The 18597-nt window shown below is 44.2% G+C and overlaps 1 protein-coding gene and 1 non-coding gene across 7 annotated transcripts in view; both read left to right on the forward strand.

Moving 5' to 3' along the window:
• Positions 1-587: 587 nt before the first annotated feature.
• The window catches only part of ARMC9 (armadillo repeat containing 9), a 179202-nt gene continuing 161192 nt past the window's right edge, over positions 588-18597 (forward strand). For 3 of the 6 annotated variants that reach the window (XM_061388098.1, XM_061388119.1, XM_061388108.1), the window contains exons 1-5: positions 742-849; positions 2605-2692; positions 7085-7210; positions 11553-11723; positions 13326-13481. In XM_061388098.1, coding sequence (XP_061244082.1) covers positions 2642-2692; positions 7085-7210; positions 11553-11723; positions 13326-13481 — 504 coding nt within the window. In that variant the 5' untranslated portion in view covers positions 742-849; positions 2605-2641. The other 3 variants (XM_061388069.1, XM_061388079.1, XM_061388088.1) reach the window with 3 other exon arrangements.
• On the forward strand, positions 12764-12867 carry LOC133236094 (U6 spliceosomal RNA). The gene has a single exon (XR_009732728.1). It is a non-coding gene; the product is annotated as a U6 spliceosomal RNA (small nuclear RNA).

An 18597-nucleotide genomic window follows, 5' to 3' on the forward strand; every position in this document is an offset into this window, starting at 1 on the left:
TAGTCATGTATGGATGTGATTGTTGGACTATAAAGAAAGCTGAGCGACAAAGAATCTATGCTCTTGAATTGTGGTGTTGGAGAAGACTCTTGCGAGTCCCTTGGACTGCAAGATCCCACCAATCTATCCTAAAGAAAATCAGTCCTGAATATTCATTGGAAGGACTGATGCTGAAGCTGAAACTCCAATACCTTGGCCACCTGATACAAATAACTGACTTATTTGCAAAGATCCTGATGCTGGGAAAGATTGAAGGCAGGAAGAGAAGGGGACGACAGAGGAAGAGATGGTTGGATGGCATCACCGACTCAGTGGACATGAGTTTGAGTAAACTCCAGGAGTTGGCGATGGACAGGGAGGCCTGGCGTGCTGCAGTCCATGGGGTCGCAGAGTTGGACACGACAGAGCAACTGAACAGAACTGAACTGAAGGCGGCTCCTCTGGAATGGGAATAACGACGCCCATCTATTTCCACTCACACCACACTGCAATCTCTTGCCAGTTTATTTTCCACCCTGATTGGGCTTATCCGCAGGGCCAGGCACAATATTTGTGGAAATGAGCCAATGGGAAACTGTGGAAAGGAGGACGGGTAACTTGGCTCTGCAGCGCGACATCCGCAGCCGTCACCGCTCCGCGAGTTCCAACTTCACTTCCGACGCCTGTAAGCTTCGGAGCGTAGCCTCCCAGGCTCCGCCTTTCCTCCCAGGATGCTCCGCACAGGTCACGCCCCATGATTGGCTGCTCTGCTCCACGTGGTGCCAGGCTGGCGGCGGTGGTTGCCGGGGCGACGGCTGGAGACGTGGAGGCCGGGCCGGGTAGGCGCGTGCGTCCGCTACGGAGGAGCAGGTAAGTGCGTCCTCCCCGCCCCGACAGGGCCGGGCGATCTCAGAGCCCGCCGTCCCCGGGCGGGGAGGAGTAGTGATGGGCCCGAGGGCCGCAGCTCTGCTGAGCCCCCTTCCCAGAGGAAGACCCCGATGCGCCAACTCAGCAGCCGCAGCCGGATGCCCCGACTTTTCGCTTGCGATCCTGGACTTTTTTTCTGGCGCGGGCCTGAGGCGGCTGCTCGGACATCCCGAGGACAGGCCAGCTGCTTGCCACAAGTAGTCCCCGATCTTTGCTCCAGTGAGCCGGACAAAGGGGGCTCCAGATCGTCCATTTGGGTAGTGGGGGCACGGGAGGGTGGCCTGGGGCTTTTAGATCCATCCCTTCCGTTATCCATCAGCCAACCCCTCTCCCCAGGCACCTAGGTTAAGTCCAGATTTGTTCCAATCTAAGCAAAAACAGGATGCTTGCTAATTCCTTGCAAATTCCTCCTCCAGACAAATGCCTTAGTCTTACCTTTATTCAACTAGCTCGTAGGCCCTAAATCCTTATCATATAGAAATTCCGAAGCTGCCCCTGCAACCCTCAAAAGTGACTGAAGAAATTTTCTCTAGTTTTTGCATAAAGTAAAGCTGTGGTTCTCAAACTTGGAACGTGCATAAAAGTCATCGGGAGAGATTGTTTAAAGTAGTTTCTGGACATTATGTTCAGTAAGATCAGAGTGATGCTAGGAGTTTTCATTTGCACAAGCATCCCAGGGGATTCTAATTCAGATGGTCCAAACTTTGGGGTAATACTATAGTGGTTAATATCAGTGTGGATTTAAATTTCCACTTTGTCACTTATTAGTTGAGTTCTAGGGAACACTTCACCCTCCCTGGGCCTCAGTTGCCTCATCTGTAAAAGAAGAATATAAATCATATTCATTGTTCAGGTTTATTGTGAAAATTAAATGTGAAGCATTTTGCACATTGCCTGGCTTATGATAAGTCCTCAGTAAGTGAGCCTATTATGATATAAAGGTGTACAGAAAATTCTGTACTTTTTAAGAATGTCAGGGTAATAGAACACCCAATGATGGCTCATGTTCACTGAGAGATGATCATAACAGAATCTTATTCAGATGATGGTCGTGAAGAACTTCTCTGACAAAGTGATGTTTATTAAGCACAGAGGTCAGCCAGGTGAAGAAAGAAAGGGGAAAACTGTTGCATGCAGAGAGAACAATATGTGCAAAGGCCCTGAGGTAGGAAGAAGCTTGATTCCCCCCTTCTAAGCAACATCACATATTCACCCATTCTGGGGATTAAGACACAGGCAACTTTGGGGGCCATTATTCTGCCCACTACAGCTACCTGTTTTTTAAAAAAGTTATTATTATGTATTTTTGGTTCTGCTGGGTCTTCATTGCTGCGCAGGCTTTTCTCTGGTCGAGGACGCAGGAGCTTCTCTTTGTTGTGGTGCTCAGGCTTCTCATTTTGGCGGCTTCTCTTGTTGCACAGGCTCTGGGCACGCGGGCCTCAGCAGTTGCAGCACTCAGGCTTAGTAGTTGTGGCCTCTGGAGTCCAGGGTGCGTGGGCTTCAGCAGCTGTGGCTTGTGGGCTTAGTTGTTCCGTGCGGCATGTGGAATCTTCCCAGACCAGAGATGGAACCTGTGTCCCCTATATTGGCAGGTGGATACTCATCCACTGTACCACCAGGGAAGTCCCCTACAGCTCTCTTTTGTTAATTCACAGATGATTGAAATGAAAGCCTTTGTTTTATGTTTTTGCCTTGCAGAGATTTTTGCTGTGAGAATTAACAGTATCTGTTCAATATGGTAGACGTTCTGGCTCATGAATCAGAATTACTTGGACTAGTGAAAGAGGTATGTTTCACAAAACACAGGTCACAGAGAAAGAGATCTTGAAAACTTGCGACGCTTGTGTTTTACAATGCAACAAATTCTATGATGCCTTGTAATGTTTATATCATTACATTACTGTTATCTATTTTCCATTTTATAATTTTCAGTGTGTTCATAATAAGCTGAAATCTTAGAGCTGCTTTTTAGACTTCCTTTAAAGAAAGTTATACAAGCAATACATGCTCGTGGTAAAAGATTCAAACAGTATAGAAGTGTAAACAGTGAATTCTCTTACTCTGCTCCTGTAGTGACCACTATTAATGGTTTAGTATATTACATTTCTAGACTTTTTTTCCTTTGAATATTCAAAATATATTCACATGAATAAATAGTTTATTTTACAAAATGTAGTGATACCATGCACATTGTTCTGTAGCTTACCTTTTTAAAAAATTCATTTATTTTTAATTGATTGATAATTGCTTTACAATATTGGTTTGATTTCTGTCATACATCAGCATGAATTAACCATAGATGTCCCCTCCCTCTTGAATTTCTCTCCCTGTAGCTTGCCTTTTATCTGTCAACAGTCATACAGTATAAACACCTTCCTATGTTCTGCCTCAGACTTCTGAATACTGTAGAGTATTTCACTGAGTGGCTGCGTCATCATCTAGTTAACTTGTTGCCTATTAATGGACCTTTATGTGCCCCACACTGAAAGTTTTTGAAGGATAGGCCTACGCCTTATGCTTTTTGATATTCTCTACAGCTTTTAGCCGGCTTCCCAGGTGATTCTGCAGTAAAGAATCCACTTGCCAATCAGGAGACATGGGTTCGGTCCCTGGGTCGGGAAGATCCCCTTGAAAAGGAAATAACAACCCACTCCAGTATTCTTGCCTGGGAAATCCCATGGACAAAGGAGCCTGGCAGGCTACAGTCCATGGGGTCACAAAGAATCAGACACCACCTAGCGACTAAACAACAATAGCTACTTTTATCAGGGGACCGGCATAGAGTCGATGCTAAAGCAATGGTTGCTGCTGTTTTGGAGTGTGACTGAGTGTCCGTTAGGCATTTAGTCACACATGAGAGACATGACCATGGAGCAGGAATGAGGCATCCACCTGAGGGATGCAGCTTTGAAATTTGGTGTGATCATGAATAAATTTTCAGAGGCGTCACAGCAGAGGGTGGTGGACAGGGCCCGGAGAAATAGCCAGAGTTAGAGGAGGTGGAAACAGAAAAGTGTGACTGCCACAAACTGAGGAGATGGGCAGAGAAGTGGAGAGCGGCAGTAGTAGTCTGTGTCACTAACATGAAGCTCTGTGTGTGTGTGTGTGTGTGTGTGTGTGTGTGTGTATGTACGCTCAGTCCTGTCTGACTTTTTGCCACCCTGTGTGTGTGTGTATGCTCAGTCCTGTCTGACTCTTTGCCACCTCATGGACTGTAGCCAGGCTCTTCTGTCCATGATGTTTAAAGACGGAGGGTGATCCTTAGTGCCCTACTTGAAGATCACAGATGGTGTTTCCCAGGTTTAATGACTTACCTTTCTTCTTAGGGACAGGCATTATTTCTAATCCCTGTTGCAGGTAACAAATTCCCAGTGACCTACTAGACCCAAAGCCATCAAGCCTTCTGCCAATCACTTTTGCTTTTTTCAGGCTGCTGCACATATTCTTTTCTTGTTTCTTTTTTTCATTTTATTTTCTATGAATAATTATAATGAATCTTACAACTCACATTTTCCTTCTAAAAGCACATTTATTTTATGTAAATGAACATTTTCTCCTCTGATCACAAGATGGCAGAATAGAAGGATGTATGCTCGTCTTCTCCTGTGAGAAACTAACCACTGAACAGCCATCAACAGGAGAATGTTGGATCCCACCAAAAAAAGATACCCAATGTCCAAGGACAAAGGAGAAGCCCTAACAAGGTGGTAGGAGGGGTGAAATCACATTTAGAATCAAACCCCATACCCTCCGGAGCCACTCGAAGGGCTCAAACAAAACAAAACCTTTATACAGTCAGCAAAAACAAGACTGGGGGCTGACTGTGGCTCAGATCATGAACTCCTTATTGCCAAATTCAGACTTAAATTGAATAAAGTAGGGAAAACCACTATCCCATTCAGGTATGACCTAAATCAAATTCCTTACGATTATACAGTGGAAACAACAAATAGATTCAAGGTATTAGATCTAATAGACAGAGTGCCTGAAGAACTATGGATGGAGGTTAGTGACATTGTACAGGAGCTGGTGATCAAAACCATCCCCAGGAAGAAGAAATGCAAAAAGGCAAAATGGTTGTCTGAGGAGGCTTTACAAATCACTGAGAAAAGAGAAGTGAAAGGCAAAGGAGAAAAGGAAAGATATACTCATCTGAATGCAGAGTTTCAAAAAATAGCAAGGAGAGATAAGAAAGCCTTCCCTAAGTGATCAATGCAAAGAAATAGAGGAAAACAATAGAATGAGAAAGACTAGAGATCTCTTCAAGAAAATTAGAGATACCAAGGGAACATTTCATGCAAAGATGGGCTCAATAAAGGACAGAAATGGTATGGACCTAACAGAAGCAGAAGGTATTAAAAAGAAGTGGCAAGAATACACAGAAGAACTGTACAAAAAAGATCGTCATGACTCAGATAACCACGAGGGTGTGATCACTCACCTAGAGCCAGACATCCTGGAGTGTGAAGTCAGGTGGGCCTTAGGAAGCATCACTACGAACAAAGCTAGTGGAAGTGATGGAATGCCAGTTGAGCTATTCCACATCCTAAAAGATGATGCTGTGAAAGTGCTGTACTCAGTATGCCAGCAAATTTGGAAAACTCAGCAGTGGCCACAGGACTGGAAAAGCTCAGTTTTCATTCCAGTCCCAAAGAAAGGCAATGCTAAAGAATGTTCAAACTACCACACAGTTGCACTCATCTCACACACTAGTAAAGTAATGCTCAAAATCCTTCAAGCTAGTCTTCAACAGTACATGAACTGAGAACTTCCAGATGTTGAAGCTGGATTTAGAAAAGGCAGACGAACCAGAGATCAAATTGCCAACATCCATTGGATCATAGGAAAAACAAGAGAATTCCAGAACATTTGCTTCTGCTTCACTGATTATGCTAAAGCCTTTGATTGTGTGGATCACAACAAATTGTGGAAAATTCTGAAAGAGATGGGAATACCAGACCACCTTACCTGCCTCTGAGAAACCTGTATGCAGGACAAGAAGCAACAATTAGAACTGGACATGGAACAACGCACTGGTTCCAAATTGGGAAAGGAGTACATTAAGGCTATATATTGTCACTCTACTTATTTAACTTATATGCAGAGTACATCGTGACAAATGCCAGGCTGGATGAAGCACAAGCTGGAATCAAGATTGACAGGAGAAATATCAATAACCTCAGATATGCAGATGACACCACTCATGGCAGGAAGCAAAGAGGAATTGAAGAGCCTCTTGATTAAAGTGAAAGAGGAGAGTGAAAAAGCTGGTTTAAAACTCAACATTCAAAAAACTAAGATCATGGCATCTGGTCCCATCACTTCATAGCAAATAGATGGGGAAACAATGGAAACAGTGAGAGACTTCATTTTCTTGGGCTCCAAAATCACTGCAGATGGTGCCTGCAGCCATGAAAGTAATAGACTCTTGCTCCTTATAAGAAAAACTATGTCAAACCTAGACAGCATATTAAAAAGCAGAGACATTACTTTACCAACAAAGGTCTGTCTAGTCAAAGCTATGGTTTTTCCAGTAGTCATGTATGGATGTGAGAGTTGGACCATAAAGAAAGCTGAGCACCAAAGAATTGATGCTTCTGAACTGTGTTGTTGGAGAAGACTTTTGAGAGTCCCTTAGACTGCAAGGAGATCAAACCAGTCAATCTTAAGGAAATCAGTCCCAAATATTCATTGGAGGGACTGATGCTGAAGCTGAAGCTCCAATACTTTGGCCACCTGATGCGAAGAACTGACTCATTGGTAACAACCCTGATGCTGGGAAAATTGAAGGCAGGAGGAGAAGGGGACAACAGAAGATGAGATGGTTAGACGGCATCACCGACTCGATGGACTTGAGTTTGAGCAAGTTCTGGGAGTTAGAGATGGACAAGGAGGCCTGGCATGCTGCAGTCTATGGGGTCGCAAAGAGTCAGACATGACTGAGTGAATGAACTGAACTGAAATGAATATTTTCTATGATACTGTCTTTCTAGGCCTTTAGTATGTATATCAATAAGTAAATTCCTGATCCCACATTACTTCTCCAAAGATGACAGTTAATTAATCCCATTATATATTTGTGATAATATTGAGCTGATACAATTACATTAAAGACAGTCACTTTGTTGATGTTAGAACAGAGAAATGTATGCTCATTTATGCTTTTTTTTTTTTACAGTATTTAGATTTTGCTGAATTTGAAGACACCTTGAAAACATTTTTGAAAGAATGCAAAATAAAAGGAAAACCATTATCTAAATCTACATGTGGCTCTTTAAGGGACCCCAAATCATTGAAATTCCAGGTAACATTTTACTTTTTGATTTTCGTATGTAATCAAGATGCTCCCAACTTCTAAAATACGTCACCATTAGAGAATGTTGGAATCATTTCTGGGGACCTGGGCAGAGCAACTTGTTAGACTGTGCTGATGTTTATGGATAAACGGGTGATATCATCTTCAAATCTCTGGAGAGATTTCACATCCTTTCTTGACTGACCTAGAAAATGAATGGCAACACAAGGTTTTTCCATACATATTTCTTGGTAGGAAGAAGAAACCACGCAATGCTTAGAAACAGAGACAAATGTGATCTCCACCCTGAGGAAGTTTAGGTTAATTCTAAGTACTGGGGACACTATGGTGAACAAAATAAAACAAAATATCTGCCCTCAGGATGCTTGCCATCTAGTTTGGGGAGGTCGAAGTGGGCAAGAGCCATATACAGGGCAGCACCCTGTCAAAGGAAGGCCTGGGTGGCTGGGAGCCCCTGGCGCTGGGCTGCAGCGGGATCAGAAAAGGCCTTGAAAGTCTTCATTTCAAGGACTTCCCTGGTGGTCAAGTGGTTAAGACTCTGTGCCCCCAATACAAGGGGCACAGGTTCAGTCCTTCATCAGGGAACTAAGATTCCACGTGTGTGGCCAAAAACAAAAAGTCCTCATTTCAGTCATTTGATTCTGCGTCCCGTTCAAAATGTTCTAGGTAAGGAATTGGTTCACCTCAAGTACAACCCATGACAAGAGAACATACCATTTCCTGAGGCAGCTTGTTTCAGCTTTGCCTGATAATATTTTTATTTTTTGGAATTTACAAATTTTATCCTCTTATAACTCTCTTGTTCATTTTCCTAAACACTACATGGAGTGAGGCTAAGTCAGTATTAAACAAATCAGAATTTCCAATGGTAACCCATAAAACATGATTTGATTATTTTAATAAATTTGTTTCAATATACATACTTCCAAGAAAAATCAGAGACTTGGTTTGAGAGTCCCACCGAGTTGCTGGAGGTCAGGCCACAGCCTGACTCCCCCATGACCTGGCATGGGTACCACCGAGCAGGGACACTGTTGAAGTGGCCCAGGGAGTTGGAGTGGGGCTGTGCCCTGCCCAGCACCCCTCCAGGCCTTGGGCATCTGGGTGCCGAGCCTGCACCACTTCAGACACGGGCTCCTCTGCCAGTGCTGCACCGGGCAGCCTGAGGCTTCCTCCCAACCCCAGAGCAGACTTCAGAGCAGGAGAAGAGAGTCTGGTCATCATTAGACATGCAAACAGAGGCTACTTAACTTGAAAGGTCTTGAAACTTTCTGATTGTGAGAAGCCTGTCTTTTCTGCCCATTCAGTAAACAGCTATGTCCCGCCTTTATAGGTTTCCCAAACAAAAATACCTGGAGCGGTGGCTTAGTGATACTTGCCAAGTGTCAGTGGCCCTCAATAGACAAAATTTCCTTAATTACAGTTCTTTAAGAACCTGTGTGTATGGGTGATTATTGGTGGTGTGTAATTTTCTGATCTTGGTAATTGTGGCTGAGATCACACTTTACATTAGAGAAGTTAATATTTTTTGTGACCCCTATGAGTTATCACACTGGATTGTTCTATTTGTTGTTATCACTAAGCTGTGTCTGACTCCATGGACTGCAGCACACCAGGCACTTCTGTCCTCCACTATCTCCTGGAGTGTGCTCAAATTCATGTCCATTGAGTCGGATTGCTTTATGTGTAGATATTATTTTAAATTCAGGGGTCATTTTTTTAAAATTTATTTATTTTTAAATTTTTCTTGAAGGATAATTACTTTACAATATTGTGATGGTTTTTGCCATACATCATTATGAGTCAGCAATAGGCATACGCGTGTCCCCTCCATCCTAAAACCCCTCCCACCTCTCTCTGCACCCCATCCCTCCAGGTTGTCACAGAACACCAGCTTCGGGTGCCCTACGCAGGGACCATTTCCAGGTTCAGACTATGGTTTATAAATTGGGAGTGTCATGGCACAGCAAAGGTTTGTGGTCCCAGGTCTACAAATGCAGAGTCTAGAATAAACTGTAAATGGGCCATGTGATGCGTAGGCATACTTTGCCAAACCATGTTAAGAAAACACTTGACTCCAGGCTTTAAGACACCCTCAAGAGTCTGTACACAGTTCCTGGACCTCGAGGGAGAGTCCTCCCCTGGGTGGTCAGCAGGGATTGCTCAGGGCTCAGCAGACTTGAGCCTGGGGCGGGGCCAGGCCCCAGCAGCACGTCCCTCTCACCTTTGTATTAGGAAGTGACAAGAACATGGGATGCTCTGGCCAGGTCCCCCCAAAGAGGCCAGTTTTGAAGAGGTAGAATTTCACTGTGGGGCTTATTTTGAAAACTTCTGAGTTTCTTTCCAGTGTAAGCCAGTCCCTTCCTGAGTGAGGTAATATTCAGAGACCATTGTTCTCGGTCACATGATACAGAGAACATTTTTGTAGGGTTCATGTCGGAAGACTCCTTATCAGAGAATGTTTCTGACTTAAGGAAAACCAAACACAGCAGCCCTGTTCTCTGTAGGTTTCTATCTTATGTTAAAAAGCTTGATTATAAACAAATAGAATATTTTACCTTAAAAAAAATTTACAGAAAAAAATGTAAAACTATTAAAAGCATTAAAGAACAGTGACCCAATAATGGTGGTGAAGGATGGGGGAACTGGAGATTCTACAGAAAATCTGAAAAAAAAAAAAAATCAGAAAACTGAAAAAAGTTTCTGCAGTTGAGCCCAAAACGGAGGTCTGGGTATTGTGGGCATTTGATACAAAAAGGAAAACACAGCAGGAAGCTGTCTTGGTCCTGAAGGCAAGCATGCGTACTCAGTAGTGTCCCGCTCTTTGCGACCCCATGGACTGAAGCCCGCCAGGCTCCTCTGCCCATGGGATTTCCCAGGCAAGAATACTGGAGTGGGTTGCCATTTCCTCCTCCAGGGGATCTTCCCGACCCAGGGATCGAACTGGCATGTCTTGTATCTCCTGCATCAGCAAGCAGATTCTTTTACCGCCGAACCACCTTGCCTAAATCTGTAAAGTCACACAGCAGGTGTTGGTGGTGGGTCAGTTATCGCTCCTCCTGTGAGACAGGTGATGTGCTGACTGCCACCTCCTTTCTCCAGAGTTCTTTGTCTCAACCACCACGTGGTGAGTCGGGCCATGGGCGCTGCCCCACGTTGTCAGGCTGGCGCAACCCCGAGGTTAGCCTGGAGCCGGGCCTGTGTTTCCCCTTCCGTCTCCAGCCCAGGCGTCCTATTCTTGGACCTGGAGGCAATCACTCTGGGGGAGCTGGGCTCTGTGGTCACTTTCTGCGCTGCCCTCACCACCAGACACGCTTCTGGCAACAGCAAGCCCGTGACGACGCTCAGTCCCACCTCCCAGGCCTGGGATTGACCATTCCACGTGGCTGAACTCCTGGCCGCACGCCACATCTTGGCAGCTGTGGTGTCAGTGACTCTCTGTAAGTATGAGGTCGCTCCGCTGAGGTCTGGCTGGGCTCTGGGTCCGAGCTATTCTCATCAGTCTTAGGCGGTGGGTCACCAAGTCCAAAGGGCAACCTGAGTGTATTCTTGTGCTGTTGGCAGATTCCTTCCATTTCAGAGACCTTCACCATTGCATCTGTTCTTCAGTGAAAGCCGCTCAGTCGTGTCCAACTCTTTGTGACCCCATGGACTATACAGCCCAGGGAATTCTCCCGGCCAGAATACTGGAGTGGGTAGCCTTTCCCTTCTCCAAGGGGTCTTCCTAACCCAGGGATTGAACCCAGGTCTCCCACTTTACAGGCGATTCTTTACCAGCTGAGCCACCAGCAAAGCCCAAGTATACTGGAGTGAGTAGCCTATCCCTTCTCCAGGGGATCTTCCCAATCCAGGAATCAAACCAGGGTCTCCTGCATTGCACGCAGATTCTTTACCAACTGAGCTACCCGGGAAGCCCTCTGTTCTTCAGTATGCTCAGATTTGATGTTGCAGAGCAGTGGAAAACCAGGGGTGGTCTGCAGGAATGTCAGCCAAGGCAGTCTGAAGCCTTCCGGATCTCTCTTTTCCTATCCCTCACCTCTGAAAAGGAGACTTGGTTTTGCTCACACTGAAATGATGGAGTATATGGGTGTCTAGGATGAAATGGTTGGATGGCATCACCGACTCAATGGTCCTGAGTTTGAGCAAGCTCCGGGAGATAGTGAAGGCCACCGAAGCCTGGCATGCTGCAGTTCACAGGGTCACAGAGAGCCGGACACAAATGAGCGACTGAACAACAGCAAGGCATTGGGAGGGTGTGAAAATCAGGGGTGTTGGGAGATGTGGCATCCCTTGTAACCGACCAGGCTTCACTCTGATGTCTTCTCCACAGAGGGATCTCCTTGCTGCGTTTGACAGTGGAGACCAGAAGGTGTTCTTCAGGCTGTGGGAGGAGCACATCCCCAGGCCCATCCGGGACGGCGACTCTCTGGCCCAGAAGCTGGAGTTCTACCTTCACATCCACTTTGCCATCTATCTTCTGAAGCACTCTGCAGGCAGACCTGTAGGTTCACCTTGTGCTGGGGGGTTGGTCCACGGGGTGTGTTAAAGGAGGATGTTAGCCGTTACCTTTTGCAAATGAGATTACATTAGTTTTTCGCCCCTTTTATCATATTATTCTCAGGAGTAGGCCTCATATGTCCTGATGCATGCTTTTTCTGTCTCATTCCCAGCAGTTTCTTTTCTAATTTGTATGGAAAGTCATTTCTGTAATGAAAGCTATGTCCTCGTTTGCTTGACTATCTCAAGATGGCTATGTCTAAGAGAATGCATCTTTAGACCACATTTTCAACCAGAAGATGAATTTAAGCTTAAACAGTGGGAAAATGGTGTGCCCGTTTGTGAAAGTTTGAGTGATGGGTTGAATTGAGCTTCTGCAGTCTTTTCCTGGAGGTGTGAAAGAGAGGAGAGCAGACACAGGCTGCTCTGCGGATGAACCTCGGGGTGCGGAGGGAATGACAGAAGGGGGCCAGCCAGGCTGACATCGAACCATCCGCCTTTGTTTTGTGACTCCTCCATGTACTGGCTACTGCCCTGAGGACCTGTGTTAACTTACTAACATGTCAGTGGCCACAGGAGGGGTCAGAGTGGAGGGAGCAGCTATATAGCAAATTGTAGTAGCTGTTCTTGGAAGGCTGTTCCTAAAGATGGTTCTCAGGTGGGTGCCATTGTGGGAGATTTTAATTTCCCTTGTATCTGTTTTTACTAATTTTTTCTGTTTTGCTATAAGATAAAAAAATCAATAAATTTTTTAAGTCCAGTGGGCTTCATGGTATAGGTGAAGGGAGATACATTGATGAGAACAACTGGCCTGTGTATGAGGCTGTGAGGGACTTAACAGGTGAGGCCAGGGAAGACTTTCTCACTGAGGCCCAGGGGGAGGTGGAGACCCATCGGGGTGGGATGGGAACCCGACTTTCCTGGGGTTACACCCGGAAGTAGTGAAGCTGGCAAGGTCAATTCCTGGTTAGCTTAATAAAAGAAGGGAATAATGATATGGAAACTGCTGTTTGAAAAAACTGTTCACCCTTAAGTGCTTGCTTTGGCAGCACATATACTCTTAAAAAAAACAGTGGAACGACACAGTGAAGATTAGCATGGCCCCTGTGCCAGGATGACATGCAAATTTCAAAGCGTTCCATATTAAAAAAAAAACAAAAAACTATTCACCCTTAAAAACCTTTCCTAAGGAAATCACAGGAATGCAGACAAATATTTTTTTCTATCTGTACTATGAAAGCGATGTACATGTCTAATAATGGGAGATTGGTTAAATAAATTATGATAGACCCACAAGATGAGGTTTTGTCATGCCATTAAGAAAGACATTGATGAATTTAAGGATATCAGAAAATGGTAATGATAAAGTGAAAAGGCAGCACTTGGACTATATATATTATACATGCAGTTCTCTGATATTCTGGCAATTTCATGAAGGGGTGAAACAGGGGGTGATGTTCGGATGACTGCAGACAGCTCGCAGGCTGGGCCAGGCGAGGAGGATGGCAGCGACGTGGCTGGAACTGAGGGAGCCTTGGGGGGAGGACGGGTGAACCGGTGAGCTGGCGTCAAGCCGGAGATCTCAGACATCCTCTCTTCCTTGCAGGACAAAGAGGACCTGGATGAAAGGATTTCTTATTTCAAAACCTTCCTGGAGACCAAAGGGGCGGCCCTGAGCCAGACCACGGAGTTCCTGCCTTTCTATGCCCTGCCTTTTGTTCCCAACCCCATGGCGCACCCGTCATTTAAAGAACTCTTCCAGGTAAGGGACTGTCTCCAGATCTTGGATCCTGGGCAGCATGGCAGTTCCACCTTTTATACGCTGCTGATTTCTGAAGCATGCTGTAAAAAAACACTAACGTTTGCATATGTTGTATTTTAAAAGAAGGTACAGGTAAGTTGCTTTAACAAACTTTTCTTCTGGTATAAAATGTGATTTTGTTGTTGTTGTTATTGCACCAAGACTTGTTAACTCAGACTGACAAAATATTGTAAAATATACTAGCCTCTTCAGTCATTCGTTGTAAACTTTTACAGTATTGAAACAATAACCTATTCAATTATAATGAAAACTAGTAGCCAAAGAAAAATCGAGGCTACTTTACACAATCACTGGCCTTGTATATTTTGATTTGTGTTAAAATTCTCACTTACTCAGTATATATTTGATTATCTGATTTTGTACTGCATTATTTCCATCAGACTATTTGTCTATAGCTCTTTTAATTGTTTTATTTCATTTTACTTGACATTTTAGCATAGTATTTATAAATAAAAACTTACCTATTAAGGTAATTTTTGTTGACTTACTAAAATTAATACATCCCACTGAGAGGTTTATTGAAATGTATTTAGAAACAAATATTTTGATATGACTAGATAGTTTTTCTGAAGATCTCACACTGTTTTCAAAAATTTGTATGTGTTCCCCAACCACTGAACAATGGACGCAATTCTTCCAAACAATTACATTTCAGTTTCTGCTATTCTCTGTTTATTGAATTCAGTAAAACCAATTTTGTTACTCCTGAATAGCAGCTGCTAAATTGAAGTTCAGGTGGTTGACTCATTCTATCAAAGCTAGATTGTTATACAGTAGTACGGTTGAATTCTGTGCTTGTTTTTCTGGTCAGTACCAATTTAGTTTTACTGTCTTCTCCTAAAAGGTTAAAAATATAAAACGGTTACAAAGGTGATGAACTTTGCAATGGAAGGTTAGATGTTCTCACAGTCAAGGTTCTGTTTACGAGAGTCATGACATGGTGGTGTGGCTACAGCTTAGGTCAAGGCGAGGCGGAGCTGGGAGAGTCAGGGAAAGGTTCCCACTGAGTCCTCGGCAGGTCTGATGTTCCAAGACTGAGTTCAAGTTCCTCTTCAGAGTTCAGGAGGTTAGAGATCATCAGCATTCACAGAATCATTTTATTCCCCCCTTTTTTTCCTTTTCAGTTCAGTTCAGTCGCTCAGTCATATCCAACTCTTTGTGACCCCATGAATCACAGCACGCCAGGCCTCCCTGTCCATCACCAACTCCCAGAGTTCACTCAAATTCATGTCCATCGAGTTGGTGATGCCATCCAGCCATCTCATCCTCTGTTGTCCCCTTCTCCTCCAGCCCCCAATCCCTCCCAGCATCAGGGTCTTTTCCAGTGAGTCAACTCTTCACATGAGGTGGCCAAAGTATTGGAGTTTCAGCTTCAGCATCAGTCCTTCCAATGAACACCCAGGGCTGATCTCCTTCAGAATGGACTGGTTGGATCTCCTTGCAGTCCAAGGGACTCTTAAGAGTCTTCTCCAACACCACAGTTCAAAAGCATCAATTCTTCCGTGCTCAGCTTTCTTTATAGTCCAACTCTCACATCCATACATGACCACAGGAAAAACCATATCCTTGACTAGACAGACCTTTGTTGACAAAGTAATGTCTCTGCTTTTCAGTATGCTGTCTAGTTTGGTCATAACTTTCCTTCCAAGGAGTAAGCGTCTTTTAATTTCATGGCTGCAGTCACCATCTGCAGTGATTTTGGAGCCCAAAAAAATAAAGTCTGACACTGTGTCCACTGTTTCCCCATCTATTTGCCATGAAGTGATGGGACCAGATGCCATGATCTTCGTTTTCTGAATGTTGAGCTTTAAGACAACTTTTTCACTCTCCATTTTCACTTTCATCAAGAGGCTTTTAGTTCCTCTTCACTTTCTGCCATAAGGGTGGTGTCATCTGCATATCTGAGGTTATTGATATTTCTCCCAGCAGTCTTGATTCCAGCTTGTGCTTCCTCCAGCCCAGCGTTTCCCATGACGTACTCTGCATATAAGTTAAATAAGCAGGGTGACAATATACAGCCTTGACGTACTCCTTTTCCTATTTGGAACCAGTCTGTTGTTCCATGTCCAGTTCTAACTGTTGCTTCCTGACCTGCATATAGGTTTCTTAAGAGACAGGTCAGGTGATCTGGTATTCCCATCTCTTTCAGAATTTTGCACAGTTTATTGTGATCCACACAATCAAAGGCTTTGGCATAGTCAATAAAGCAGAAATAGATATTTTTCTGGAACTCTCTTGCTTTTTCAATGATCTAGCGGATGTTGGCACTTTGATCTCTGGTTCCTCTGCCTTTTCTAAAACCAGCTTGAATATCTGGAAGTTCACGGTTCACATATTGCTGAAGCCTGGCTTGGAGAATTTTGAGCATTACTTTACTAGTGTGTGAGATGAGTGCAATTGTGCGGTAGTTTGAGCATTCTTTGGCATTGCCTTTCTTTGGGATTGGAATGAAAACTGACCTTTTCCAGTCCTGTGGCCACTGCTGAGTTTTCCAAATTTGCTGGCATATTGAGTGCAGCACTTTCACAGCATCATCTTCCAGGATTTGAAATAGCTCAACTGGAATTTTTCCTTTTACTGATCTCTAAATATATTCTTTCAGTGGTCATCACAGATACTTCAGTGTACATAATAAAATCTAAAGTTAGTATTTACTCTCTTCCTGATCATTACAAGGACCTCATTTAACTTACGGGCTGTAGTTGTCAAATATTTTAGTATATACTTTAGCCCCACAAAATCTGAACTTTTAAAAATTTTATGCAGTCAGTATGTGTATCGATTTACCCTTAGATTCACCAGTATTTTTGTTTACTATTCCATCTTGTGTAGAAGGCCTTCCATCCAGGATCGTTTTCACCCCTACTTGAAAGATGCTCCTTTAGAATCTCCTTTCACTGAGGTTCCCTTCTTTCAGTTCTTGTTGTCTGAAAGCATCTGCTTTCTCAGACAGGGTTAAAGTAGCAGGTTTATAGCTCTTTTTTTTTTTTTTCCGTGTGGCATGCGGGCTCTTAATTCCTCAACCAGTGACTGAACCCATGCCCTTTGTAGTGGAGCGCGGGGTCTTAACCACTGGACCACAGGGAGGTCCTGACAGTTATTTTCTTTCAGGACACTGAAGGTTTTTTGTGTCCTGGCTCCCACTGTTGCAGTTTTGAAGTTGGCCATCAGTCTGATTGCTGTTCCTTTGCAGGTCCCCTGTCTTTTTTTCTCTGATTGTATCACTTCACTCTAGTGTGTCTAGTGTGTCTTCAGTTCAGTTCAGTCGCTCAGTCGTGTCCAGCTCTTTGCGACCCCATGAATCGCAGCATGCCAGGCCTCCCTGTCCATCACTATCTCCTAGAGTTCACTCAAACTCATGTCCATCGAGTCAGTGATGCCATCCAGCCATCTCATCCTCTGTCATCCCCTTCTCCTCCTGCCCCCAATCCCTCCCAGCATCAGAGTCTTTTCCAATGAGTCAACTCTTCGCATGAGGTGGCCAAAGTACTAGAGTTTCAGCTTTAGCATCATTCCTTCCAAAGAACACCCAGGGCTGATCTCCTTCAGAATGGACTGGTTGGATCTCCTTGCAGTCCAAGGGACTCTCAACAGTCTTCTCCAACACCAAAGTTCAAAAGCATCAATTCTTCAGCGCTCAGCTTTCTTGACAGTCCAACTCTCACATCCATACGTGACTACTGGAAAAACCATAGGAGTGTCTTAGGGATACCCAAATATTTTATTTTTCTTTTTTTATTTAAGATGTCTTGGTTTATGTTGGCCAACCTAGCAGTCCTTTCCTGAGATTGATTTCTATACGGTTGAGCACAGAAAGCCTCAAGCTGGAGCACACCGTATGAGCTTCCTACAGTTGTTATAACAAAGGACCACACACTGGGTGGTTTAAAACAACAGAAATTGCTTGTCTCACAGTTTACGAGGCCAGAAGTGTGAAATCAGGGTGTCAAGGGACTGTGCTCCCTATGAAACTTCTAGGGGAAGATCCTTCCTTACCTTTTCCAGCTTCTAGTAGCCTCAGGTGTCCCTTGGCTTGTGGCTGCATGATTCTAAATCTCCTCTCTGTCTTTGCATGGCTGTCTTCTCTCAGTGTCTGTGCCTAAATGTCCTTCTTCTTATAAGGACACCAGTCATATTGGATTAAGAGCTTATTCTCATTCAGCCTCCTCTGAGCTAATTTCTTCTGCAGCGTCCCCGCTCCCCTGACCTCACATTCCAAGGAGATTAAGGCTTCAACATGTCTTTTTAGGGGGCACAGTTCAACCCACAACAGACCCATTAGAAATAGAGTCACCAAAAAAAAAAAAAAAAAGAAAGAAATAGAGTCATCATGCTGTGTCAGAGAATCAAACTTTTCTGCTTATTTGGCAGTATTTTTTTGAAGAGTCAGAGAATGCACAGGATAGACCAGTGGAGTGGGATGGGGGGTGTGGGCGATGAGAGCTGGAGGGAGAAGTGGGGAGAATGGGCAGGTCGGAGGGAGACGGGACAGGATCTCAGAGCCAAGTGGCCGTGAGTTTTTAGCAGCAGAACTTCTTTTAGTGGGACCTCCCGGTTTAGTGGTAGATACTCTTGTCTAAGAACCCTCAGGAAAATTGTCCCGAGAAAGGTCGTTGCTTGTGATACTTATTCTTTCACTACGTAAGTCATTATTTTTCCCTTCTCAGTGAACGTTGTTTGAGGTAAATAATTTATTTTTAAGGAAGAAATCAAACTAGACACATATCAGAATGCTGGACACAATGGAGTATCTGAGGCAGGCAACTGCTTCTTTCTGTTTTTCTTGTCTGAGTGAGGTTTATGGAAATGAGTCCCTTTCTTCCGGAGACTTTCCGTAACTTAGCGATAATTGTATATGCCTGCCAGTGCCACATATGCCTAAACCATACTGAAATATTTTTGGTTTTCAGCCTAATAAGGTTACTTGGCATCCTTGAAATATTCAAATCATGTACAGAGTTATTTTTTCCCTGATTATGGAAGGACTCTGTCCTTTCTTCCTGACGTGGGCTCTTGAATCTTCTATAAGTGAATTGGTCAGATGTCCTAAAACCTG

The sequence above is a fragment of the Bos javanicus genome, chromosome 2 (genome assembly GCF_032452875.1).
Source record: "Bos javanicus breed banteng chromosome 2, ARS-OSU_banteng_1.0, whole genome shotgun sequence".
Classification (NCBI taxonomy): domain Eukaryota; kingdom Metazoa; phylum Chordata; class Mammalia; order Artiodactyla; family Bovidae; genus Bos; species Bos javanicus.